Raw genomic sequence first — 26,287 nt, 5'->3', positions numbered from 1 at the left:
TCCTTTTGATACACGCTACCCTATTTACCTACCCCAGTAATTGTCTCTCTGCCCCAGCTGTGAGCAATTTGCACTTTTCAATGCTAGGTTTGTTTTAATTTGTCAAAGGCCAGAAAACACATCGGTGCTGCCCACGGGGAACACTGTAGCTTTAGGAGGAGCTGTGTGTGAGGTGATGAGGGGCTGGAGTTCTGTGTGTTCTGAACTCAGAGAGCAGCAACAGGCGGGATGGTCCGGGTCTCCAGCTGAGTGTAAGCTGCTTGACGCCTGGGGATCCTGGTTTGTTCTACACTCAAACCTGAATTCGCACATGCATGCACACCTCCCACCCCCTAAAGGCCAGTGCTCCCATCTCAGGCAGAGGCTGTCCCTAAGATCGGAAGAGGCATTGTGTAGCTGGGCCACCACAAGTTCAGATCCAAAGGAGGGTCTGTAAGGAGGGTTGTAGCCCTGTGTGCACTGCAGTAAAAAGTAGTTAGTCCTGTAGTCTTCTTCCTCCCACCTAGGGACGCAGTTATCTTAGCATCAGGAGAGGCCAGGGGTGTGAGCTCAGGTACACAGGAGTGACCCAAGATTCCACAGTGTTAATGCACCTGGGCTTATCACTGCCCAGTCACTGAGACCTCATTCTTGTGGTTGACCCAGCTGTCCTCTGGGGAACATATCTAAACATTATACCAGGAAAGCACGCTCACGGTTGGAAACTAGGACACACAAGAGAAATTAAATGTCATTTTTCAAACTCACTGTCCAAGTGGCTTCCTTTGGTTGTTTATAGTCTGCTTGGCCTTTCATGTCCCTAAGGTGAAGAAGATAAACTGTGCATTCCAGGCCAGCTTTCCTTATTCTGCACAGCACAGGACAGCACAGATAAGAACAGCTGGATGACAAGCTCAGGCTCGTATCTACAGAGAAAGGCACTTCTGATCACAGACAAGAAGATACCTTGCACACATCGACCCTGAATTCTCTAGACACTGAATCAAGCATCCTCCAGGATTCTCTTATGCACTCTGAGTTGGATACGGAAATATGGAGGCTAAGGGGCAGAGCAGACACATGGCCAGGTTAGTCTGCGTCCCGAGCTTGCCAGTTTCTAACCACCATGGTTCCTTTGCTTGTCAATGTGTGCGCAAAGATCAGCAGATACAGGTGAGGAATGGGTTCTGCGTGGAGCAGGTCCACAGAAGGAGAGAGCACTGGGGCTGGCTGCAGTGGGACGCACAGGGTGGTGGTCTGGGAAAGAGAAAACATTCACACAAAGGCACAGGGTGCCAGAGCCCCTGAGCATCCAAGGAACTGGAGACCAACGACCTTCGCTAATGATGTCTCATTAGCATGCACTTAGTAAGTCGTTCATAATTGCTGGAAAGAGTGCGCTTCTTAAGGGTGTGTAAGTATCCAATATGCTTTTGGCCAGCACAACAATTCAGTGTGTGCGGGATTTCGACTCTCCCCCCTCCTCGCAGGAGGCGGGGCATGTTACAACCTTTGGGGAGTAAGTGATTGGATCAGTTACTTTCTTTTCTCAAAGACTACCTACCACTTTCCAATGGAAGAAATAAGCACTTCTTGAATAAACAAAACATTACAGATGAAAGTGTCATAGTTTTTCTGACTGGGGGGGGTGGGTGGAAACCCCAACAAAACAAAACATACCTGGGAAAAAAGGAATCTCAGCTTAGGAACTGCCTCTTCCATCAGAATGGCTTGTGGTAATTTCTTAATTGCTATTAATGTAGGAAGACCCAGCCCGCTGTAGGCAGTGCCACTCATGGGCAGATGGACCTGGGTTGTGGACGTATAAAAAAGAAAAAAGCCAAGGAAGCCTGGAGAAGCAAGCCAGAAAACAGTGATCGTTGCTTGTTGGTTTCTGCCTCCAGGCTGCTGCCTTGTCTTCCCTCAAGTTGTTTTCGGTCTAAGTGTTCTAGCACAGCCAATGGAGACTCAAACAAGGGATAGCCCTCAACCCTTGGCCACTCCACTGTCTCAGGGTCACCACTGGTGGCAGGCTGGAGCACACCCTTTCTTGCCCCTTCTCTGTGTCTGTTAGGCCCCTCCCTGCAGTGTGTTTGTGTGACAGCCGTCTCTTTCTACATGATGTGACAGAACCCTGTTTATGTAGTTCAGACATGGCCTCCCTTATCCCATCTGGTCTCAGGCTCGCTATTGCAGCCATGTCTGACTCTGAAGTGATTCTCCTGCCTCTGTATCCCAGATTACTAGAGTCACTGGTATGTGGCACCACACCTGGCTTCCCCAGCAGTGCTTACTACAGTCTACGCCGGCCATATTGTCACCCATCTTCTCCTGAGGATGAATTTTTAGGTTCTCTCTCTCTCTCTCTCTCTCTCCCCCCTTCCTTCCCTCCCTCCCTCCCCCTCTCTCTCTGTCTGTCTCAAGATTTATTCATTTATTTATGTATAGGAGTACACTGTAGCTGTCTTCAGACACACCAGAAGGGAGCATCAGATCCCATTACAGATGGTTGTGAGCCACCATGTGGTTGCTGGGAATTGAACTCAGGACCTCTGAAAGAACAGCCAGTGCTCTTAACCACTGAGCCATCTCTCCAGCCCTCTAGGTTGTTTCTACTATAGTGGTATTAAAAGCTGTGTCCCAGTGGCCATCCTTAGATACACTCATGGTTTACACATGCCCCTCTCTAAGCTGGAACTGAGCAGTAGACTTTCCAAATGTCTAAGACACACTAATCTTGGTTTAGTGTGATACACAAAAGTAAGGCCCCTCTCAAAGAGGAGGCAGGTCCCACCCACATGGAAGAATAGACATAGACGGTGCAGGGAGGAGGGATAGAGGTCAGAGAAGAAGGAAGGAAGGAGGGAGAGAAAGGGCAGAAAGAAAGAATGAAAGAGAAAAGGGAGGAGGTTCAGAGTCTAGCTGGGTTTGGGTGGAAATCACCAAATCAGAGGATCCCTAAAGGCAGGCGTCATTCACCCCTGGGCCTTGGGATCACCTGTGTTTTGGAAGGCACACCACCAAAGCCACAGGTCTGACATGTCCAGGGACTTAGGCAGGCTTGTTGCGGTGACCTTATGCACCTCTGACTGGCGCTTCAGATGACCCAGCATTCACGGGATGAAATGAGGCCGAGGCGGTGAGTGGGAGCTGAGAAGGGGTGTTTTCCTGATGCTAAGGGTATAGGAAGGAGGAGACGGCGATCAAGAGAGCCCCGCTCTGCTCCAAAGCGAGCGCCAATTAAGATGATTACTGGTTTCCCTACAACACAAATACTAATGGCCTGTCACGCTCTGGCATATTTTTCTTGGTAACCTTCAACTCCGAGTGATTAATCAGGCTCTTGTGGGAAGGATCATACACACACGGGCAGAAGGCAGGAAAACCAGCCCTGAACTCTGAAGGCCATGTAGGTAATGGGGTGGAGGAATCGCATGCTCTGGGGTGAGCAGTGCGGGGAGTCCTACCACAATCTGGGGGGAGGGGAGAGATGTCCTAAGAACAAATGAGGAATGGGAGTGAGGGCTAGCTATGTGACTCCAGTCTACCACTCTGGGACCCACAGCTCTGCAGGGGTAGGGGTGGGTGTAACTCCTGTCCCAGCCTCCAGGGGGAGACACCATGGTGCACATACAGGAATGGGAGTGAGCACAGCTCCTGAATCACTAATGGTATCACGGTGAGTTGGCAATCTGGCAGTGAGGTGACAGAAAGATAAAGAGAAGCAACAGCTGGTGAATGGACCAGAGCAGGGGTGGGGTGGGGTAAGCATGATGGCAGAAGGTGCCCAGGAAATGTCGGGGTGGCCACTCGGCGCACCCAGGTCCATGTACCACTTCCACTCCGAGTTCCACCAGCTTGTAACTGTGTTGCTTCCCCTCTGCCCAGCAATGCAGGGCGTGTGTGCCAGCTTCCTGTGTGCGTACGCACGTGTGGCGTCCAGAAGTCAACACCAAGTACCCCCCTCCACTTTATTTTTTTCGACAGGGTTGTTTTAGGGTTTCTAGTGCTGTGAAATGAAACCGTGACCACGGCAACTCTTACAATGGAACATATTTAACTGGGCCTGGCTTAGAGTTTAGAGGGTTGGTCCATTATCATCACGGCAGGAAGCATGGTGGCACATAGGCAGCCATGGTGCTGGAGGGGGAAATGAGAGTTCTACACCCGGATCCACAGGCAGCAGGAAGAGAGAGTGACACTTGGCCTGACTTGGGCTTCTGAGACTCCAAAGCCCAGCCCCAGTGACACACGTCCTCTGATAAGGCCACATCTGCCAATAGTGTCACTCCCTCTAGGTCTATGGGGGGCTATTTTCATTCAAACCACCATACCTCTCTCACTGAACCTGAAGCACACAGACTCAGATGCTGGCTGGCCAACGAGTCCCTGGGGGTCCTCCTGGCTCCACTCCTCAGTGCTAAGATTGTAGGCGTATGTTGCCACACCCAGCTTTTTATGTTAGGGAATTAAGTCAGGTCCCCATGTGTGTGCAGCAAGCACTTTACTGAGCCATCTCTCCGGCTTGTACTGTCAGTCTTGTCTGTATATTTGCTCCACTGACTCCTGCTCACATAGCTAATTCTTCTCTTGTAGAATCTCAGGTCCCCTTGGGACATGGCCCTGTCTTCTTCTACCTCAGGTATCCTAAAGTCTTACTCAAAGCCTGGAATGCACTGGGGCTCAGCAGAGGAAAGGCAAGGACAAGCTGGGCCAGTGGCTCAGTCTGAGACTCTACTCACTCCTTGATAGAGTACCCCGGCAAATTCTCCTTAGAAAGAGGGACCCTGAGTGTGACAGCTCTCCCGGAGCCTCAGAGCCTGTGAGACCCTTGGCCAGATTGGACTGGGTGTGTGAGACTGAATTTGAAAGCTTTTTTGGGGGTGGGGGCATTAGTCCGATTTGTGTTTATTCACAACTCCTGTCTCACTGGCTACCACCACCCAAAAAATAAAAACCAAGAACATCTTGGCCTCTCCTTGCCCTGGCGATGGAAATCACAACTAGCATAAACCCACAAACCTACAAACAAGTCTCTGTGCCTAAGGATGCAGCCCTTGGTTCTCCCTGCAGCCACGGCCACTTCTGTCCTGGAGGGGGTTAGTGCTGGGGAGGGTTTCTGCTGGGGGGACCACAGATACTACCGCAACCTTCACATGTCAGAACGGAACTCAGGACAAAGGAGTTGTGTCCAGAGAGGGAGCTGAGTGAAGTTCCTTCCAGTCGACAGCCAAGGCTGGATATACTTAATACACAGGTGATCAAAAGGTTCATAAACCAAGTGTGAATCAAACTTCCTTGGCATTGGCATCAAAATGTCCAGGCACTTGGCAGAGCATACCTTCCTTAACTTGGCCAAACCCACATATCCATTCCTGCAGATCTGTGCCACCCAGCACTAGCTGACCTGGGCAACCACTAACAATCCCAACGGCTACATCAGAGCACATGCCATGGGGGCGTTGGGAACAGAACCCAGTCCCCTCTGCAAGAGCAGCAAGTGATCTTTCTAAAGCTTTTTCTTAGAGCTGACGACTAAACCCAGGGCGTTCCACTTGCCAGGCAAGCACTTTAAAAACCAATCCAACTCTACAGGGTGGGCCTCCTCATGTCTGCCCTTCTCAATTCATCCTTTCTGGAAATACATGAAGCTGTGTGCCTCATTTATTACCCTAGTGTTTATCCCCCACCCCCTTTCTGAGACAGAGGTTCTCTTGGCAGCCCTGACTGTCCAAGAACTTGATAGACCAGGCTGGCCTCAAACTCACAAACTCACAGAGCTCTGCCTGCCTCTTCCTTCCTTCTGAGAGCTGGGATTAAAGGCCTTACCACCAGGCCAGGACTTGGTGGTTCTTTTTTATTATTATTTATTTATTTGTTTAGAGACAGGGTTTCTCTGTATAGTCCTGGCTGTCCTGGAACTCACTCTGTAGACCAGGCTGGCCTCGAACTCAGAAATCTGCCTGCCTCTGCCCCCCAAGTGCTGGGATTAACCTTGGTGTTTCTTATCCAGTCAGGTCAGTGATAGAATTTAGTGGTCTCACCCATGCTGGATGCCTTAGTATGGTTTTTTTTTTTTGTCTTTTTCTTGGTCAATTCCACCTGTGGGGTTGATGTTGGCAGTGGGACAAATTAAGACCCTGCAGTCTTGCTTCTTGAGGGGATGGAGGGTCTTGTAGTGACAGCCTGAATTGTGGGAACCTGACCATGTACCCAACTTCTCCAGGGGCCTGGTGTCAAGTGTGGCTATAACTGCTAGGAACTGGTGCTCCTTGAACATGGAGCAGGACTTGTCACTAGCTGGCTCTGTGAGGTAGGACAGGTCAATCGTGCAGTTTGGGAGCAGATGCCTGCAAGCAGGAGAGGGTTCACTCCTTTGTAGCCACACAGCCTCCAAAGAGGGAGCTTCCTGGGGGGGGGGGGAGACTTCATCTCCTCCAGATTTGAAAACAGGCTTTGCGTGTGTGTAACATATAAGACAGTTTACTGAGCACAAGAGCTAGATGCCTGAATCGAGGTTTTTCCTCCTTTCCAAAGTCATAGCGGCAAGCTAAAGCACGCTCAAGTGGGTAAAGGATTTTGGAGATGCAAAGGCTCATGATTAAGTTAGGCACGTCCCAAGAAAACCAAGAAAACCCAGAGACCCTTTAGACCTGCTGCCCGTGGTTGGGAAAGATGCAGTCTACCCCTAGGAAGATGGACAGGGCAACGGAACAGGCAGGGCATGTCTGCCTGAGGACCAGGCAGGGCCCCAAGCACGTTCTCCCATAAAATTCTTTTATTGTTCATTCAGGAACAATTTATTCTATGCCCCGTGAGTTTAGAGTTATGGTCTGGGTGGAAGCCTCAAACAGGTGATTATGGTAATTTAGAGAGAAAGTACCAAGCCATTTCTGTCACGGGACGCTCCAGCTGGAAAATGAAGACCATCGCTGAGTATTTACTGAGTGTTGAATGATTCCAAAGTGCTCCGTCATCTATTACCTCACCTCCACGGCAGGCCAGGGAGCCAGGCCGCGGCTCTACTGTGGGGCTCTGACCAAAGGCTGTTCTCTCTGGGGTTCAGCTTCTCTACTGGAAAAGGAGGAGCTGAAATGCACCTCAGCTTGTAGAACACTTGCCTGCATGCATGAAGCCCCGAGTTCTATCCCTACCTCTGCATAAACTTGACCTGGTTGCGGGAGGAGGGTGTACACTCATAATCTAAGCAGCTGGGAGGTGGAGGCAGAGGATGAGGTGATCAAGGACCATCTTTAGCTACACAGCAAGTCTGAGGTCAGCCTGGGCTACAGGGGACCTTGTCTGGAGGGAAAAAATGTTCTGCAGTGGTCTAAGTAAAAATAATTCCAACCAAAATGCGTGCGCAGGCTGGACCAAGTCCCCCTACACATCTGTGGCAGATGTGCAGCTTGGTCTTCATGTGCGTTCTCTAAACAACTGGAGTGGAGGCTGTCTCTGACTCTGTTGCCTGCCACTGGATTTCCTTTCCCCTACATGGACTGCCTGGTTGACCGTCAGCGGGAGAGGATGTGCCTAGTCTTGATGGGACTAGATGTCCCAGGGTGGGGTGGTACCCAGGGAAGACTTCCCTTCTCTGAGGAGAAGGGGAGGAGGTAGTAGGGGAATTTGTAAGGGAGGGGCTGGGAGGAAAGAGAGGGCTGTGGTTGGGATATAAAGTGAATAAAAAAGTATAAGAGAAAAGAATAACTCATAGGCTCATAGATTTGAATGCTTGGTTGTTAAGAAGTGGGACTATTTGAGAAGGACTAGGAGGAGTGGTCTTGTTGGAAGTGTGTCACCAAGGTTTGAGGTTTCAAAAACCCACACCAGGCCAGCATCTGTCCCTTGGCCTGAGGACGGGGATGTAGCTCTCAGCTGCTGCTCCGGCACCTTATGTGCCGCCATGCTCCCTGCCATGACGATAAACCTCTGAAACTGTAAGCAAGCCCCAAATTAAATGCTTGCCTTTACAAGGGCTGCCGTGGTCACAGTGTCTCTTCACAGCAACAGAACAGTGACGAAGAAAGCTCCAGTGCCCAGTTTTGTTTTTTCCATCAGCTATTCCTCAAGAAGTCTGAACAGCCCTGACATCCAAGGCTGAATTTCTTAGCTCTGGCTCCCAGGGTTCCCCATATCAGCATCCCCAGAAAACCTGGCTGTGATCCAGTTCCCTGGATCCACCCAGACAGGTGGAGAGGGTGTGGCCTGGGAATCTGCACAACACACAGATTTCCCAGATGATCTCATGGACACCAGACTTTGAGAACTTCTGCTCTCTGCCTCCTGACTCTTTGGCTTAGGTCTTGTCCTATAATACAGGTGAGTCTTGGGGTGTGTGGGGGAGCAGGGATAGATGGAGGGTGGGGGATAGGGACAACAGACACGACACTGGGGATGGGGCAGACTAGTGTCTGTTGAGTGTAGCTGACAATCTGGGTAATGACAGCCTCTTGAGGATATAATAAGAACCCTCACAACCGGAACAGGATGGTTTAATAATTTAAGTGAGGTCTCAGGATTAATGAACAGTGGTTGAAATGACACGTGGGACCATAAATCCTGGCCTGATGTGGGAAAGCGATGATTTACAACAAGGCTTCCTGGAAAAACAAGGTCTGATGAGCCTGCAGGCTGATACCCACCTCCCCTACACCACCAAGGGATGTGTGCTTTTTCATATGTGGTGGCACTCTTTCCAGGACCACACCCTTCAGATATGCTACAAGGTGCCCTCAGTGGCCTTGGCATGCCTGCAAGCCAGGGTTCCCCAGGGTTCAGTCTGAGAGCCATACTTTATAATGTTTCAGACTGGAACAAAGGACTTGGTACATGCTGAGGTAAGGCCTTCTATCACTGACCCACTGCCCCAGCCCCTCACGCTGAGCCCTTCTCTCAGCCCCTCCCTGGGGGATTCTGGGCAGCATGGCCCCAGTTAACAGTAATAACACAGCCTGGTTGAGACAGTGACAGACTGACCATGGCTGTTCACTGAATGCTGGCCTGGAGCAGCAACTCACTTAGGTCTCACTCAGTCGTGACAGGGAAAGCGGAAGTGATGGCAAATCCACTCCCATAGGCTTGTACAAGAAGAGAAGGTAGGTGCTCTGGGGACAGGGACACAATGGTGGAAGCTGGCCTAAAGCACACTGGATTCACGACAGGCTGGCTGGCACGCAACGAAGGGTGTGAGGGAGACAGGTTTACCTACCTGAATGTGCTTCTGTTTCATTCCCCTCCCCCCTTTTGGTGTGTGTGTGTGTGTGTGTGTGTGTGTGTGTAGAGAGAGAGAGAGAGCGAGAGAGAGAGAGAGAGAGCGAGAGAGAGAGAGAGAGAGAGAGAGAGAGAGAGAGAGAGAGAGAAGATGGGCCTAGTATGTGCCAGGTAGGTGCTCTACCACTGAGCTACCATACCCTACCTTTCACTTTCCTGTTCCCAATGCCTAAGGTGGAATAGGATGGGAGCTAGTGTTCACTACAAGGGGCAGCTTGCAATGGCAGACAATGTAGGCGGCATGCTGTAAAACCCCAGGGGCTAGCACTGACCCATCTCTTCCAGCAAGGTTGTTCTATTACTACCTTCTTTCTTCTTCCTTCTTCTCCTTCTCCTTTCCTCAAAGAAGCCCCAGTTTTATTACACAGAGAACACAAAGCTCTTTCCTTGCCAGGAAAACTCCTGTTCCCCTTCTCCAAGGTGACCAATAGATCTCTCCATTTCCTGTTCTATCTGCACTTCCCATGTCGGTTGAGGTGTTCGTAGAGATAGCTGACCCATTTGTTAAAGAACGCTTTTCGAATTTGCATGTCAATCTTGCACCAGGGCCATGCTAATCTTCTCTGTATTGTTCCAATTGTAGTCTATGTGCTGCCAGAGCGAGGGCAAGGCTCTACTTCTTAAAGGTTCCACAACCTCCCCGGATGGCACCACCAACTGGGGACCAAGTGTTTAAACATGTGAGCCTGTGGGGACAGGTCTCATTCAAATCATCCAATCACAACAGGGCCTGGTCATTCAAACCATCCAATCACAACAGGGCCTGGTCATTCAAACCATCCAATCACGACAGGGCCTGGTCATTCAAACCATCCAATCACGACAGGGCCTGGCCTATCGTCAGCACCCTCTTGGTTTAACACTCACTTTCTTTTATGTGAGCTCAGATGAGTGACCCTTGGCAGGACGCAGCTGTTGGAGTGGCCCAGCAGTCACATGAACATGAACTGAGAGCAGGGCCATTCCATGCCCTCTCTTTGGGGACCCTGAGCAAGGAACTCAATGTCCTTCTCCACTGGGCTTCATTCCCCACTCATTAATTACTCTTTTAGTGAAACACTGAGACAGTTTCAAGTTTGCTTTCAGAGTCCCGGGAGATGATTCAGTCAAGTAAGGGATTGCCGTATAAGCACAAGGACCACATTTGATCCCCAGCCTATGAGGGAAGCTGGGCATGGTGGCACATGCTTTTAATCGCAGAGCTGGGGAAGCTGAGACAGGTGAAGACTGTGGCTCACTGGACAGCCAATCGAGCTGAGGGGCAGGGCACTTAGTACCAAAAGCAAACAAACACAAACACCAACACGCCAGGTGGATGGTTCTGGAGAGACGACTCGAAGGTTAGTTAGCTTGAATTATAACTCGAGATGGTGACATGGCTTGGCATGCTGGCAACAAAAATCTGACAATCTGAGTTTGGTCCCTGGGACCTACGTGGCAGAAGGAGAGAAGTAACCCCCACAAATTGTCCTGTGTCCAAACTCATACCCATGAACATACAAAAAATATAATTAAAAATATATATATAATTAAAAAAACATTTAAATTGCTAGCAAGATATATCAGAGAATCCCCTGAGAAGAGATCTTCAATGAGGGACTGCCTAGATTGGGTTAGCCTGTGGACATGTCTGTGGGGGGACTGTCCTACTCAAGTTAATTGATTGGGAAAGACCCCAGCCTACCATGGGTGGCACCATTCCCTAAGCAGAGGGGTCCTTTACTGTCTAAGAATGGGGAAAAAAAATCACGCTGAGCACAGGGAAGCAAACATGCACACATGCATTCATGGCCCTCTGCTCTTGACCATGGATGTGACCAGCTGTCTCAAGTTCTTGCCACTGTGACATCTCTGCAGTGATGGGCTGCCACCTGGAATTACGAACTCAAATAAACCCTTTTGCTCTTAAGAAGCTTTTTGTCAGGGTGTCTTACCTCAGCAACATAAATGAAACTAAAACAAATGATATCTGAGACTATCCATGGGCTTCACACACGCTCACGGAGAAGGCTTAAGTCGGCACGGGAAAACCAAGAGAAAATGCACAGCTAGCTGAGTGTGCCTGCTGTGCACAGTTTTTAAAATGCAGACGGCTCACTGCCTCAGTGGAAGTGTCACTTTCTGAAAATGCAGCTATTTTCCACTACGGAAACAATCCTTTCCCACACACCGGAGCTCTTGATGCTTCAGATGCAATCTGGAGAGACTCACCCAATTCTTTCTTTTCTTTCCCAGGACATCATTTATATAGTGCTTGATTCAAAAACCCTAGCTTTTGCTTTCTTCAAGATGCACAAAACGTCCCATAAATACATCGATTCTTACACCCTGTGTTTTTGCCAGACATTCCCTGAAGGTTTATAGATTTCTTTCATTACAAGCTAATTGCTATTCCGAAGTGCTTGAAAAGCAACAGTTCTCTATGTTGAATATGAGGGAAAGTGCTCAGGACATCGGCTAAAGGAGAAGAGAGCCTGCAAGTCAGTGCGTGTGGTCACAGTGACTCAAGGGATGGACAGGAAGGCTTGCGAACCAGTGTGTGTTGTCACAGTGACAAGAGGAATCGATAGGAGGACCTGCAAGCCTGTACACATCACAGTGACACCAAGCAACCGTAGATCTGGGGTTCTTAGAATTATAGAACCAATCTCAGGCGAGACCCAGTTCCATGTCAAATGTCATCTGACTACTCTTAGAACGTGTGAGGGGGTGTGCTACCCTACAGCCTCTGTTCAGCCTCTGTTTCCCCATCTGTGAGATGGAAGTCTTACCGTGCAGAAGACACCCCGTGGCTGTCACCTCAGCATGTCAACACGCCAGGCAGCTCACAGTTAATCCAGAGATGAGACAGTGGCACTGCTTATCCACTTACACACTCACAGCTGAGCTCCCCAGGAAAGATACTGTTCAAAAGTAGGGAAGTAGTGCAACAGAGGCACATGTAAACAGGTCACAGGAAGCCCAGCGGTGTGATCTCCCAGGATGCTCCAACAGCGCAGTCGCTGAGCACAGCTGGGGAGGAGCCACTGTAAGAGGAGCAGCCCTGTGGGCAACCATTGACTTTGCTGTTACAGGTGGACAAGCTGGGGACTCTAAGAATGCATGAAGCCTTGGAATAAGTGCATCAGCAACGTTGAGAAGACTGTTAGCCCAGGTGGAGGGTCACTTGCTCCCGTGGGCCACAAATGCCTTTGTGTTGTCTAGGGCTTCGCTGGCCTGAGGGTGGTAAAACCAAGCTTGGAGGAGATTGGGATAAGGAGGTTGTGAAGAAGAGAACAGGAGAGAGAGGACTAAGGCTAGCCCACTGCAAATCAGTCATAAATAACTGCCAGCAGAAACAGGCTTTTCTTTGCTCTCCCTGAGTAAGGCACTGCCCCAAGTGCCTTACTGTTTATAGTCTAGTATCTAGTAATTCATTTAACAGTCAGAGTTCCTAAATGGAAGTTGGTCTTAACTATTCCTTTTTACTCATGAGGGAGCTGAAGCACAGAGGGGGGCAGCTACCTGGGCTATGGTCACAGAGCAAGTGGGAGTCAGGGGTGACATTAGAGGCTAGCTACTTCCAAGCTCATAGCTAAAAGCCAGACTAGCTACGAGACAAGGAAGGCTTCCCAGTGCTGTGGCAGGCTCACAGACCTTACTGGATGCCTGAGACGTGAGAGGCTCTGAACTGTAAGGCAGACTGTCTTGGATTTCATTTCTGGCTGCACCTGTGTGCTTCTTCAACCTCCCGGTGAGATGCACAGTCAAGAGGTTCTGCATACGGACACGGTCACAAGGGTGGAGGCACACAGGCACAGCCTCGTACTGCTGTGGTAAATGCCACAGGCAAGCTGGCTTGTCATCCTTATTTCATGCCTCTGTCCTCCTGCCTCCGTCCTCCTGCCTCTACAACAGACACAAAGTCTCATAGCTTCCCACACTGACAGAAGGACCAGGACCCAGAACCTCTGGCCACACGGGTCTGGGGAAACTTCTAGAAAAAAGAAGATGAAGCTTGCTTGACAGGAGGTCATGCCTTTTACCCAGAACGTCCACAGGGCTCAGCAGCCATTTTGCAACCAGGAGGAAAGGGAAAAGGCAATGAATGAGTTAACTGCCTGGCTTTGTTTGTTTTTATGACAACTCCTAGTCTGGTTAGTTTTTACTGCCAACTTGATACAGAGTCACCTGAAAAGAGGGAAGAAACCTCAACTGAAGAACTGCCTGATCGGACTGGTCTGGGTGTCTGTAGGGTACTGTCTTCATTGTTATTTGATAGATCAGGGTCAGGCCCACTGTGGGTGGTGCTATTCCTAGGCTAAGCAGAAGTTAGGGACCAAGCTGGTAAGCAGCATCCCTTCGTCGCTTCTGCTTCCACCCCCCCCCCAAGTTGCTTTGGGTCATGGTGTTTACCACAGCAATGGAAAGCAAACTCGGTTATTTCTCAGATACGAGAAATACCAGTCCTGTAGATAGGTAGACAGGAAAGTGAATGGATCGAATGGATCCGTGACTTAAAACGGTAATTGTTCATCTAGTTTTCTGTTCTCTGCAGCTTATGGCATTTCCAAACCTACAACAGGGGGTTAAAATAGGATCTGTTGCTGGGATGTTGTGAGAGGGAAATGAGATCATGCGTTAAGGTCTCAGGTCTTCCTAGTTGCTGCTGCCTTAAGTAGGGAATCATATACCACACTGCTTGAGACCTGCTTTCTGGGAAGCACCCCTTTGTAAGCATGGACCTCCGAGAGCAGGGCCAGGGTGGCTGAGGCCTACCTCGATCACTGAAGTCATCGACCAACACAATCTCCGCCACTAGCTCTGGGGGCGAGCGGTTGAGCACGCTGTGAACAGTGCGCAGCAGTGAGGACCAGCCCTCGTTGTGGAAGGGGATGATGATGCTGGTGTTGGGGAGCGTCTCCAGGTAGAGCTTGCTGTTACAGCTGGAGGGAGACACAGAAGAGAGAAGACACTGTTCAGGGTCACCTTCAGCTCTCACATCGTAGAGGAAACGCAGATGTAGCATCAGGCTAAACGGGAGTGCCATGTCCTTTCCAGACATTAGTGTAGGAGAGAGGTGGAGAGACCTCAGCCACTGCAGGACTTCGTTCTCCTTGGTCCCATGGTGTCCTGCTTACACGGCTAGCAGAGTAGGGTCTGTGTAAAAGACCCTTGTCTTAGTATGAAGTCAGGTTCACAAGTATGCCTGCAAGCACACATGCATGAACAGACACACGAATGCAGGAGTACACACACACATGCACAAGTACACACACAGACACACAGACACACAGACACACAGACACACACACACACACACACACACACACGAGTGCTGCTCCATCCCCTGAACCGTCCACTGAGAGACTTGTATGGATTCTAGATTTTAGTTCCTAACTCTGCCTCTTAATAACTTTAGAAGTTTCCCTAGTGGGGTGTCTTTGTTGAAATGAAGTGACTCGAGCTGGAGAGATGGCTCAGTGGTTAAGAGCACTGTCTGCTCTTTCGAAGGTCCTGAGTTCAAATCCCAGCAACCACATGGTGGCTCACAGCCATCCGTGATGAGATCTGATGCCCTCTTTTGGAGTGTCTGAAGACAGCTACAGTGTACTTACGTATAATAAATAAATCTTAAAAAAAAAAAAAGGAAATGAAGTGACTCTTCTGGGCTCCAGGGGGGAATCTGGTCACCAGAATCATGATCAGAAGTTTGGGTCGGGCCAGAAGTTGGGTTTGCCTCCCCCTACCCCAATTTGCATTCTAACCCTAGGTTTATTCAGCATAGTCTTTCTACTCTACACAAATACAAACACAACTTTATCAAAAAGGCTACAAAGTTATAAAACTCAAAAACAAATTTTATAGTACTGACTGTACAATACAAGCCAAAAGAGGCGATGTGTAGATTGCCAAGGTTAACCTGTGACAGCATCACCATGAATGGCAGGTGACAAAGGGGGTGGGGGTAGGTTTCGTGAGGACTGGCTCACCAATTTTAGAAAGTAACAGAGACTCGGGAACAGAAAAAACAAGCATTTATGGAGGAATCCTTCAAAGGTTTGTAACCTTAGAAGTTGAAGAGGGTTATGTAGGGGACATGGCCAGGCCTAACAGAACAGCAGCTGTGTCCTTTTCAGGTGTGGCATTGCAATAGCAAGGGTGACCAGGTTGTCTGACGGGTCCTAGGTCATCTGTGGAAAACAGTGTGCTGCCACACGGAGGTTTGCTTGTCCCAGTTGGCTGCCCTGGGAGAAACTGGGTGCGCCTTTAATCCTAGCCCTGGGTATGGGTTACAGAGCCAGTTCTAGGACAGTCAAGACAGTCACTTCAGTGAGATCCTGTCTCAAACAAAATAACAAACAAACAACTAAAAAGAGGGTTGGATATTTAGTTGGTGCTCAGATTTCCCTGGTCTTACATTCTCCTACAGTTGGCGGGTTTGAATGAAGATCAAACCAAGCCTAGACCCTGTGGACATGTCTCCTGCATCTCTCTGATTGCTCTTCTTTTCCTTATCATTGGTGTGCTGAAGACACCAGGTCACCTTTGTTCCAGGATTTGCAGTGGTCGCACCTGGTAATTTGTATCTCGGTGTAGGACACCTCTGTCCCCTCCATTGCTGCCTGTAAGCTGAAGTAGAAGCTTTACTTAATTAAATAAGATATCCTTGCAACCTCTTCAGGGCAGGCCACGCTCATGTGTTAGGGTCTTACACGCGTTCACGCGACTGGCCAGGAAGAACGCAGCAAACCGGAATCTTCTGCGGCAAAGCTTTATTGCTTACATCTTCAGGAGCCAGAGAGCAAGAGAGCAAGAGCAAAAGCAAGAGAGAGAATGGCGAAACCCCGTCCCTTTTAAGGAGAATTATCCTCCGCCTAGGACGTGTCACTCCCTGATTGGCTGCAGCCCATCGGCCGAGTTGTCCTCACGGGGAAGGCAGAGCACATGGAGTGGAGAACTACCCTTGGCACATGCGCAGATTATTTGTTTACCACTTAGAACACAGGATGTCAGCACCATCTTGCAACGGCGAATGTGAGGGCGGCTTCCCACATTAGGGGGCACACTGACCATTATGGATTCCTCAGGATATTCTGTACACACACACACACACACACATACCATCATTTACAAATAGATATTTTTATTTAATTTCCAACCTAGAAGCCATCTATCTGCCTACCTGCCTCTATCTGTCCATCTATCTATCTTGTCTGATTGCCCTGGCTATCTATCTATCTATCTATCTATCTATCTATCTATCTATCTATCTATCTATCTATCTATCTATCTATCTATCTATCTATCCTGATTGTCTTGCTAGAGATCGTAAAGCAATATTGGGTAGAAGTGGCAAAGGTAGCTGTCTTGTCCTGATATGGTCCCTTGGAATGGGTTGGGGGGACGACACACAGACCTTTTATGCTTGAATATAATGTCAGTTTCTGTTTCCATCAGTGCCATTTACCAAGGAGTTCTTATATTTAGTCTGGTGGGCATCTGGCTCCAGCTGCCCACCGCTGAGGTTATAGGCACACAGCCACGCCCATCTTTTTACACAGGTGCTGGAGATTCTGGCTCAAGTCCTCACACTTCCATTGCCAGTGCTCTCACCGACTGTGACATCTTCCCAGCCCATGTAAGGTTTTTAAAGAAGTGGGTGAGTCCAGTTCTGGGGAACGATATCTAAGTCAGTTCGCTTAGCTTAAGGTTATTACGCAGAAGGAAAGCTAGTTTATTTGCTTTATAATGAAGTCTGTTTTGCTACAGGAGAGAAGGATGGGAGGAGGGAAGGGAAAGGGAACCAAGGGGGAGCAGAGAAGACAGCCGTTCTGAAGGAGTTGTCCTGCATGGACCAGCAGCCTCAGTCCTGAGAGCTTGTTAGAAGATTAACCTCTTTCCTATCCCAGACCGCCTGCCTAAGAGCCCCTCAGGGCAGTCCCCAGCAGTTTGTTTGCTTGTTTGAACAAATCTGGATGATTCTAATGCCCACTCAAGATCAAGGGCCACTGTGGTAAATATTCAAACTCTCAACACTACTGCAGAACGGTTTCCTGGGACCCCGAGGACAGTGCGGAGGGTGACTTGAGGATGCTGGAGGGAGACACAGGTAAGGAGGTGGGTGACATTACCATCAGGTTAGGGGAGAAAGAGGAGTGGAAGGAGGAGGAAAGAGGAAGAGGTGGGAGAGGAAAAGAATGGGTCTGAGCAGGCAGCTGGAGCTGCATGACGGGTGGGCACCTGTGGATCATTTCCTATCTAAGCTCTGACGTGACCCCAGGGCAGACCAGGTGGGCATGCCACCCCTGCTTGAAGGAAGGCCTGAGAACTGAGGAAGGGAAGCAGCCACTTAGAGTCCCACTGCCAGGGCAGTCCATAGGGGACACCACTGGGCTTGAAGCCCTGCCAGGAGAGAAGCACAGTCCTGTTTGTCACCTGTGTACAGAAATGAGAAAGGAGCCCCAGGGAAGAGAGATGGTGAGAAAGCATGTCTGGGCATGTGTGGGCACCACGCAAGAGTGTTCCCCTTGGCTCCTTAGCTATAACGGTCCCCCAAGCCCTCACGATGACCCCCACCCGTATGTACTGTGTTGCTGGTGGCACATCCCAACATAATGCCGTCTCCTAAGAGGTGCTGCTCGAATCCCCATGTCCCCAACCTCAAGGTCCCACAGACTATGGCTGAGAAACAAATCTGGCCCCTTGCTCTTGTGTGGCCCTGACTGAGTTTCATTTCTGTTGCAATGATAAGATACCTTGACAAAAAGAAGCTTAGGAGGGAAGGGGGCTTATTCTAGTCACAATTCCAGGGCACAGTCCACCATATCGGGGACTTAAAACAGCTGGTCACGTGACACTCACAGTCAGGCGTGGTGAGAACTGAGGGGATGTGTGTCTAGCGTTCAGCCTGCTCTGTGTGGCCACAGACCAGTGTTCAGTCTCCTTCCTAAGTGGGCACCCCCAGCCCTTCCCTCTGTCTGGGGATGAGACAGCTTTCTCTCTGATGTGCCTGTTGGAGCGGAATGTGGTAGTGTGCACCTGTCCTCCCAGCCTGGAAAGCCCTGGTGCTGATGGGGTGGGAGAGGGGGAGGGTGCCTGCCTGGAGTCCAAGGCCAGCTTCACAGCTATGCAGAAACCTAGTGTCAAAACCAAACAAAACCCGAAACAGCAGACAGCAGCTCACAGCTGGCTCCAGTCGGGAGAGCGGGAAGATGTGTGGGAGAAAAGAGACAAAGCTGAGTTCTTTATGAAGCCTGTCTCCATTCACAGATGCTTTGCTGAGAGCCAGCCACACACACCTGCTCAAGACAGCCAGAGGAGCAAGGTTTATTACCACTTAGTCATGGGCCTCAGCCCTATGAGGCATCACTATGTAGATTTACATATCTGACTTTCTTGCTCCCGAGTTCAGATGCAGGCAGTCTCAACCAGACCTTGGAATATGGTATATATATATATATTTTAGACCTGTATGGTTCTACCTTCTCCAGACTTCTTTGTTCTGGTCATAAACAATTGTTTCTTTTTCTTTTCTTTTTTGAGACAGGGTGCTGCTAGCTAGCCAAAAGCTGGCTTAAAACTCAGGATGATCCTCCAGCCTCTGCTAATGACTGTGTTTCCTAAGGGACATCATGGCAGAGGGGTAGGTGATAGCTGACAGCTGCTAGAAATAGACTTTACCCCAGGACACTTGTTTCATGAAAGGAGAGAAGACAAACAAGCTGGAATGAGTTATAGGTTCCAGAATGTTCTGCCATGGTGTCCCCAGAAGCAAAGGACTGGAAAGTACCAGTATGGCTCACTTTATACAATGGAGAGGACTATTCCTGAGGAATATCACACGGTTATGGAAGGTCGCTGACAAACATGGACATAATACATAAAATGAAAGAAGCTACTTGTAGAACAAAACACATCCACATTGTTGTCCAATCAAGACAAACACTAAACTCACGCATGTCTATATATACTATGAGCAAAGACCAAATGGTTTTTGTGCACCGCTTGGGCAGAGCTGGGATCGGAGTGTGTAGGGATGGAGAACTGTTAGTCCCCCCAACTTCCATCCCAAGCCAAATGTTGAGACGAGAACTTGCCACAAGGAGGGCACTCTGTTCTGTTCCTAAACTAAGCTGCTTAGCTTGTTACCATGCTTCCCCAATACCATCCTCATGAGGAGAAAGGCGATGTTCTTTCATTCCATTGCCATGATAAACAGCACAATCAAAGACACATAGGAAAGGACAGGGTTTTATTTTAGTTAACACTTCTGGGTCACAGTCTATCACCGAGGGATGTATAAGCAGGAAATTTATGTACAAATCTTGGGAGGAATGTTGCTTGCTGACTAGCTCACAGGTTCATGCTTAGCTAGCTTTCTTATATAGCTTTGGACCACTTGCCTAGGGAATGGTGATGCTCACAGTGGGCTGGACCCTCCTACATCAATTATCAATCAAGGCCTGCCCACGGACCAACCTGATGAAGACAGATACTCAATAGAAAACCTCTTTTTGGGTGGTTCTAGACGCCTTCACTTTTCCTTCGTTGTTCTCTTTTCCTTTGAACTCTTTCAAGACCAACATCACTAAAAATTCGATTCATCTCTAACTAGTCCAGTTGGATTCCAACCGCCTGTTCCTGGATAAGTGTGTATCATCTCCAACATGGAGTATGAAATGCAAGTGGAGCAGGTGTTGGCCATGTTTGATGGACTTTTCCAGCAAAACCTATTCGAAGTGCTAGTTCAAGTACCTTCAGCCATTAACAAGTAAACTCCTGTGATCCCTTCCTCCTCTCTGTGCGATGTGGGTTTCTGTCTACATGAGAATGTGGTGGTAGAGAGTCACGTGCTTTGATCTGCCTTTTTCTAGCTGTGTTGACTTTAGCCAAGAGCACCCCTAAGATTCAGTCCAGGTGATGCAGTGGGAGACCTCCATAAAACCGTGCCTAAGGGGCTGGAACCACACTGTAACCGAAAAGTGCCCCACCCAGAGCCCAGTACACCAACAAACAAATAAAAACACACGACAAATGGAAGCTTTTATTAAAGATGAATGCAGCATCTATTTCTAGAAGATTTAGAAAATGTCTCTGTTTGTAAGAATAAAAAAACAACAATGAAAAATCCAAACTCAGACATACAGACCGCCATCGGCTGGTGCGGCTGTGGGTGGTTTTTAGGCAGCATGTGTTGTGGGTGATACATGCCTGTTTGAGCTTTAGCAGCCAGGAAGCCATTTTTGCTTGTAAGCTATCAGTCTCCACAATTTTCAACCTAAAGCCCGAGCCTACTGAAATGTGGCTTTAAAAACTGAGGGGGGGGGGAGTCAATTGGAGAAATTTTATTGGCTGCCATTGTACTTCAAGGCTCATGAACCTTTAAATCTTGATATTGGGTCCAATGGATCAATAACTGCTATCTTAATAACCACCCCACGGTTCAGAAGGAAATTGCTTGATTTTAGAGGCAAGCTGATGTACCTCCTGAGAAAGTGGAAGTGCTACAGAGACTTCCTTTCCCAGGGCACAGACATCCCCACCTACAAGGGCTCTCTCTGCCCATAGCTGCCTCTATAATCAACTGTCATGTAACAATGCCCACATCCCTGCCGGCAGCCAGAATTCTGCATCCTGGGTGCTTCTGGGCACTCCGTTTTAAAGGTATCCACCAAGCTTACTTTACTCCATGACGACGAAAGGATGGAGTCTGCTAGTCAGTACTGTGTCATCTAAGCCTGTCACTAGTCTACAGGAGATCTAACCAATTTCTCTGTATGGCAGCAGTGACGGTGGGTGTGGACTCCACAAGAAATGGTAGAGGTGGTGAGCGGGGGCTCTTGCTGACCCCTGAACCCTATGATCCCATCCCCTCAGCTGCTCTGTCACTCACCTCCATGCAGTTCCCAGGCAGTCCCTGCTGCCTCCACCTGCACGGTGTCCTGAGTCCTCTGCTGCTCCCAGCTAACCCAAGTCACTCTCCCGTCTCCTCTTCTGCTGTCACAGACTCGTAGCTTGGCCCCTTGCTCCCATCTGTGGCTGCTGACAATTATTCATTCTTTGTGTGCATGCATCTATGTGCATACATCGGTGTGTGTGTGTGGGGGGGGGCATATGTGTGCCATGCCACACATGCACCCTAGGTGTCCACCCTTACCTTCTGCCTTGCTTGAGATGGGGTCTTATTGCTGCTATCGGACCCAAACTAACTAACTGACTCACAAAGCTTCCAGAGACTCTCTTGTCCTCTCCTCTGTCTCCATCTTGCTGTGGGAGTGCTGAGGTTGCAGACACATTCCACCAGGTCTTGCTTTAGCTCTTGGAATCTGAACTCAGGTCCTCATGTGCTTTACCCCCTGAGACATCTCCCCAGACTCCTTTCTGGGTCCCCTGAATGTAGCTTTACAGACGCCTCCCAATTTGGAGAAGTTCAAGCTGCTATCTTCCTTTTCTTTGCCACAGATTTTAATTAACGTGCATTTTAGATGGATTGTAATTGTCCCAGACTTTCTAGACATTTCACTTTTCAAAACCTTTATGTTTTATTTTGGGCAGTTTGTTTTGATATGCCTTCAAGTTGGCTAACATTTTTCCCTGCAGTAGCTAATCCATCATTAGTCTACGCGTATTTCATCTCAGATACAGCTAGTGTTAGGTCTGGAGTTTGGGAGCTAGAGAGATGGCTCACTGGTTAAGGGCCCTAGCTGCTCTTGCGGAGGATTCAACTCCGGTTCCCAGAACCCACTTGACAGCTCCTAACCATCTGTAGCTTCAGTTCCAAGGGGTCTGATGTACTCTTCTGCATTCTGAGGACACCATATCAGCCGCATATACACAGGGTGTATATACATACATGCAAACGAAACAGTCATAGGCATAAAACAAAGTAAATCTCTATTTCTAGAGTCTGAGTCTTTCTATATTGTCTATGTCTCTACCTAACTTTATAAACAGAACATAGTTGCAGTGTCCAGCTAAGACCACATCTGTATCTGCTCCAGGAGGTTCTGGCCAGTGACAGTTGTCATTAACACAGGTCAGCTGCCCCGCTACTTTTCACTTGTACTGATATTTGGCTGGCTATCAGTGTTCCCAGTTGAGTGTCTGTCTGTACATCTTCACCCTTGAACTTGGCATTGCGTCTAGTTACTTGAAAACACTTCTATCGTTCCAATTCATAATTTATGATGATTTTCAAGACTGGTCCAGAGGGCTAAAGAATTCCCACCAAGGTAAATAAACACAGCTAAGCACCACACCCGCCACATCGTGAAGTTTCAATTACGAGCTTTCCCGGCCTGAGCGGTAGGAAGAGGCACAGTTATCAGCCTTTGGTGAAGTTTCTCTAGTTCTGCTGGGGAATTGCACACCCCCTTATCCCCCCACCCCCCCACCCCCCGCCAAGACACACATTGAAGAACCCATGAGACTCAGACCCTCTGCAGGCAGTGTGAGCTTTCTCTCTGTGCTCTGGGAATCCACCAGTCTCTGTCCTACCATCCCCACGGCTAGCAACTGAGGTGTGTGCCACCACACCTGGCTTTTATGTGGGTCCTGGGGATCTGAACTCAGCTCTTCCTACTTGTGCTGCAAGCACTTTACCAACTGAGCCCTCTCCCCAGACCACTTCATTCTATCAGTGCATTTAACATGACTGTCGGAGGTTACAAGTTTCACCTTCCTTTTCATTTGGACTCTGTAACCTGCTGGAGTTGTAGAGAGTCTCTGGAGAACCTGGCCTAATACACTAATCCATACAGTCTTCTGTGGAAATCCAGAGTATATCAGAAATTATCCATGTTAACACAAAAGGAGAAACCAAGAAGGGGACATGGGAGTGGGGATGTGGTAGGTGAAAGGTTCCATTCGCATCTACTCCTTCCTGAAGTTCAATGATCGGGATGGAGTAGGTCGTGGCTGCGGGCTGCTGACATCCCTCCCCATTGTGGTTAGCTCTGCACTGGCAAACTGACCCTCCAACTGCATGGATCCCAGAGGAGCCTGCAGAACCTACTCACTTCTGCAGTCAAGACTCCCTTATGTCACCCGCTGTGGGTCCTGAAGAGCCCCTGTGTTTGGTTGCCAAGCAGCCCGGCTGGGTTTCCCAGCAAGTAGGGAAAGTGGGCCAGCCCACCAGCCAGCCCTTGTTCACGCTCACTTGGCTGGAGGTGCAGAGGGCAGGCCCGCTCAGAGCCAGCTGGCCACCTCCCACATGCTAGCCCAGCAAGTTGGGGCCAAAGTGCCTAGCTCCTGTTCTCTGTGGGTGTGTCTCCAGGGCAGCTTCTGGTGAGAATAGAGGCGACTGGTATAAGCAAACAGCCCCTCTATCCTGCACTTGGGGTGCTGCTGCCAAAAGTCAGCTTGAAGGCATGAAAGGAAAAGGGGAACCCCGGCTCCTGCCTGAGAAGTTGTTTAAGCTAAAAGAAACCAAAGGCGCGTGCTACACCACAGGTCTAATTTACTCATGTGCTCCCACAGACATACGGAAGGAAAACCTCCCCTCTGGGGAGAGAGAAGGTCTTCAAGGTAGCTAGCTGTCTATTTGCTTCTGGAAACTCAGCTTCCACACTTGGTGACTGGAAAAAGCAGGTGTTAGGACATACTCAACATTAGTAAGCAGGAGGCTAGTCGGGTGGTCAGGCTGCTACCTGAGGTGCCAGAAGTCTCCTGAGCTCAGACCCCTCCTCCCAAGCCGTGGACACATTTCAGGAAATGTGGAAGTTTAATGTGGAAGAAAAAAATATATACAAAATAAGAACGGAAACCTGTAGAGATGGCTCAGCAGATAAGGAGATCGCTATTGAGCCTGAGATTGCTCCCAGGAACCTACAAGGTGGAAGGAGAAAACTGACTCTGGTAAGCTCTCCTCTGACCTTCATAGGCATGCTGTGACATATGCACACACACACACACACACACACACACACACACACACACACACACACACACACACGAAATTTAAAAAAAAAAGAAAAAGGAAGTAAGCAAACCAGGCAGACACCGTTTCTAACTTTGGACTATTCAGTTGAGGATTTACTTATTTTATAATCATATAAAAATATCCCTCATGTAATCTATTTCCTCCTTAAGTCAGGGTAGCACTTAGTGAGTTACATGAGCTGGGCCTGATGACAAAGGCCTGTCATCCCTGCTATTCGGGAGGCTGAGGCAGGAGGACAGATAGTTGAAGGCCCACACCAGGAGAATATTGAGAGTCGATGATGAGTCGCTATGCTCCTTCCGAAGAGCTCAGGATGGTGGGCGGTTGGGACCACTGGAGTAAGATTTTTACAGTTACGACCATAGGTGCTCCTGGTGTCAGGCACAGGCTTGGTCTGGTAACACACATTGTCAGCTCACTGATCTGAAGCTGGAAATATCAGCGTGGCTGAACAACACTCTTGTATGTCAGCAGAAGATTCTACATCATGAAACAGTAAGTCCAACAGGCAAGCACCCTGGGTTCCTCGTCTGTCTCCTCCGTGTAAGAGTTTGATGCAAAGGGTCTGGTCCCGGGGGGACAGCCTGTCTTCCAAGCGAGGCTTCCTGCCTGTGTGGTTTCCTATTCTACCCTCTGTCTGCATCAGAGTCACCTTTCAGGGCTTCTGAGGACACTGCTGGCTGATGGCCTCCAGTGCTTCAGGACAGTTAATCTGCATGGAGGCACAGGAGTGAGCTGGAGAGAGCCCAGTGGGGGAAGTGACTGCTGAGCAAGCCAGACGACCTGGGTTTGAATTCCTAGAATCTACAGAAAAGCTAGACACGGGTGTGGACCACCTGTCATCCCAGCACTCCACCAGTGAGATGGGAGGAGGGGAGAACTCCTGGGAGCCGGCAGCAGCTAGCCTGTTGTATACATGGTGAATAACAATCAGACCCTGTCTTGAACAAAGCAGAAGGCAAAGACCTACACCAGAGGCTGTCCTCTGACCTCCACATGTGTTGTGGCACACATGGCCCTCACCCACTCTCGCAAGTGTGACAAATGCCCAGGTGAACCGATGGCAGTGTTCTGCAGACACTTGGAGAATTGCTGGTTCCTGTTCTGAGGGAAGGATCACCCTGGTGCACCATCCCCAGACACTCCAGCTCCATGCTGCAGAGGGTCTGACTGCTCAAGCCTCTGCAGGGGCTCTGTTCCACCTGGCAGCCGGCTGGCAGCACCTCAGGTGAATGCTTGTTTTAATGAACTCGTGCAACCCAGAGCAATGGGCAAAATCCTTAGTTAGACAGCAGAAGATGAGAGACGTGACACTCACTTTGGGTGCCGGATATCGGGGAGAGAGCGATTCAGGGAGATTTTATCACTGACGTAGATGTTAAATCCATTTTCCCGGTACGCCTGGTCCACTCTCTCGGCATCGGTCATGGGGTAAGGCTTCCCCTGTTCTCCATATCCTAGAGGCAGAGAGCAAATTCAGTGTTGCTGGTTTACCTGACATCTACAGGGGTTGAGACTGGGGGGGGGGGGAGGGGGGAGAAGAATGACAGGACCTCAGAGAAAGCCTTACACCTGGGGCTGGAGAGATAGATGGCTCAGTGGTTGGCGCACTGGCTGCTCTTGCAGAGAAACTCAGACTTGGGTCCTAGCACTCACATGGTGGCTCACAACCACCTGTAACTCAAGCTCAGATGCCCTCTTATGGCTTCTATAGGCATTGCACACCATGTGCTACACAGACTTACATGCAGGCAAAACACTCATATGTATAAAATAAAAACATCTAAAAAGTTAAAAAAAAAATCTTATGCCTAGTCATGGGTCACACTAATTACATCTGCATTATTGTGACCAAGGACCTGAGAAAAGCAACTTAATGGAGCCAGAGTTTTATTCCAGAGAGTTCTGTCCATTGTCACATGGCTCTGTGCTTCCGAAGCAGTACTCCGTGGGAGATGGCAGGAGTGTGTGGAAGAGGCTGCTACCAGCAGGGGGTGCAGGAAGCAGAAAGAGGGAGTATAGGAAGAGGTCAGAGTGATATTCAGTCCCAAGGATACGCTCTACTTTCTGCACAGAGGCCCTGCCCCTTACTTTTGTCTTCTCCCAAACTGTCGT

The 26,287-nt window shown here is 49.2% G+C and overlaps 1 protein-coding gene and 1 non-coding gene across 7 annotated transcripts in view; both read right to left on the bottom strand.

The window, feature by feature from the left end:
- Galnt10 (polypeptide N-acetylgalactosaminyltransferase 10) overlaps nt 1-26,287 on the bottom strand; it is a 142,073-nt gene that overhangs the window by 36,363 nt on the left and 79,423 nt on the right. For 5 of the 6 annotated variants that reach the window (XM_030245621.1, NM_134189.2, XM_030245620.1 and 2 more), the window contains 2 exons: nt 25,491-25,629; nt 14,008-14,174 (listed from right to left, as the gene is read on the bottom strand). In XM_030245621.1, the coding sequence (XP_030101481.1) occupies nt 14,008-14,174; nt 25,491-25,600 (277 nt within the window). In that variant the 5' untranslated portion in view covers nt 25,601-25,629. Of the gene's footprint in view, nt 1-14,007; nt 14,204-25,490; nt 25,630-26,287 lie in introns of those variants that run through there. The other variant, XM_030245622.1, reaches the window with a different exon arrangement.
- Gm24582 lies at nt 9,750-9,852 on the bottom strand. The gene has a single exon (XR_003949888.1). It is a non-coding gene; the product is annotated as a U6 spliceosomal RNA (small nuclear RNA).

The sequence above is a fragment of the Mus musculus genome, chromosome 11 (genome assembly GCF_000001635.26).
Source record: "Mus musculus strain C57BL/6J chromosome 11, GRCm38.p6 C57BL/6J".
Lineage (NCBI taxonomy): Eukaryota > Metazoa > Chordata > Mammalia > Rodentia > Muridae > Mus > Mus musculus.
This window is presented reverse-complemented; position numbering and strand designations above follow the sequence as displayed.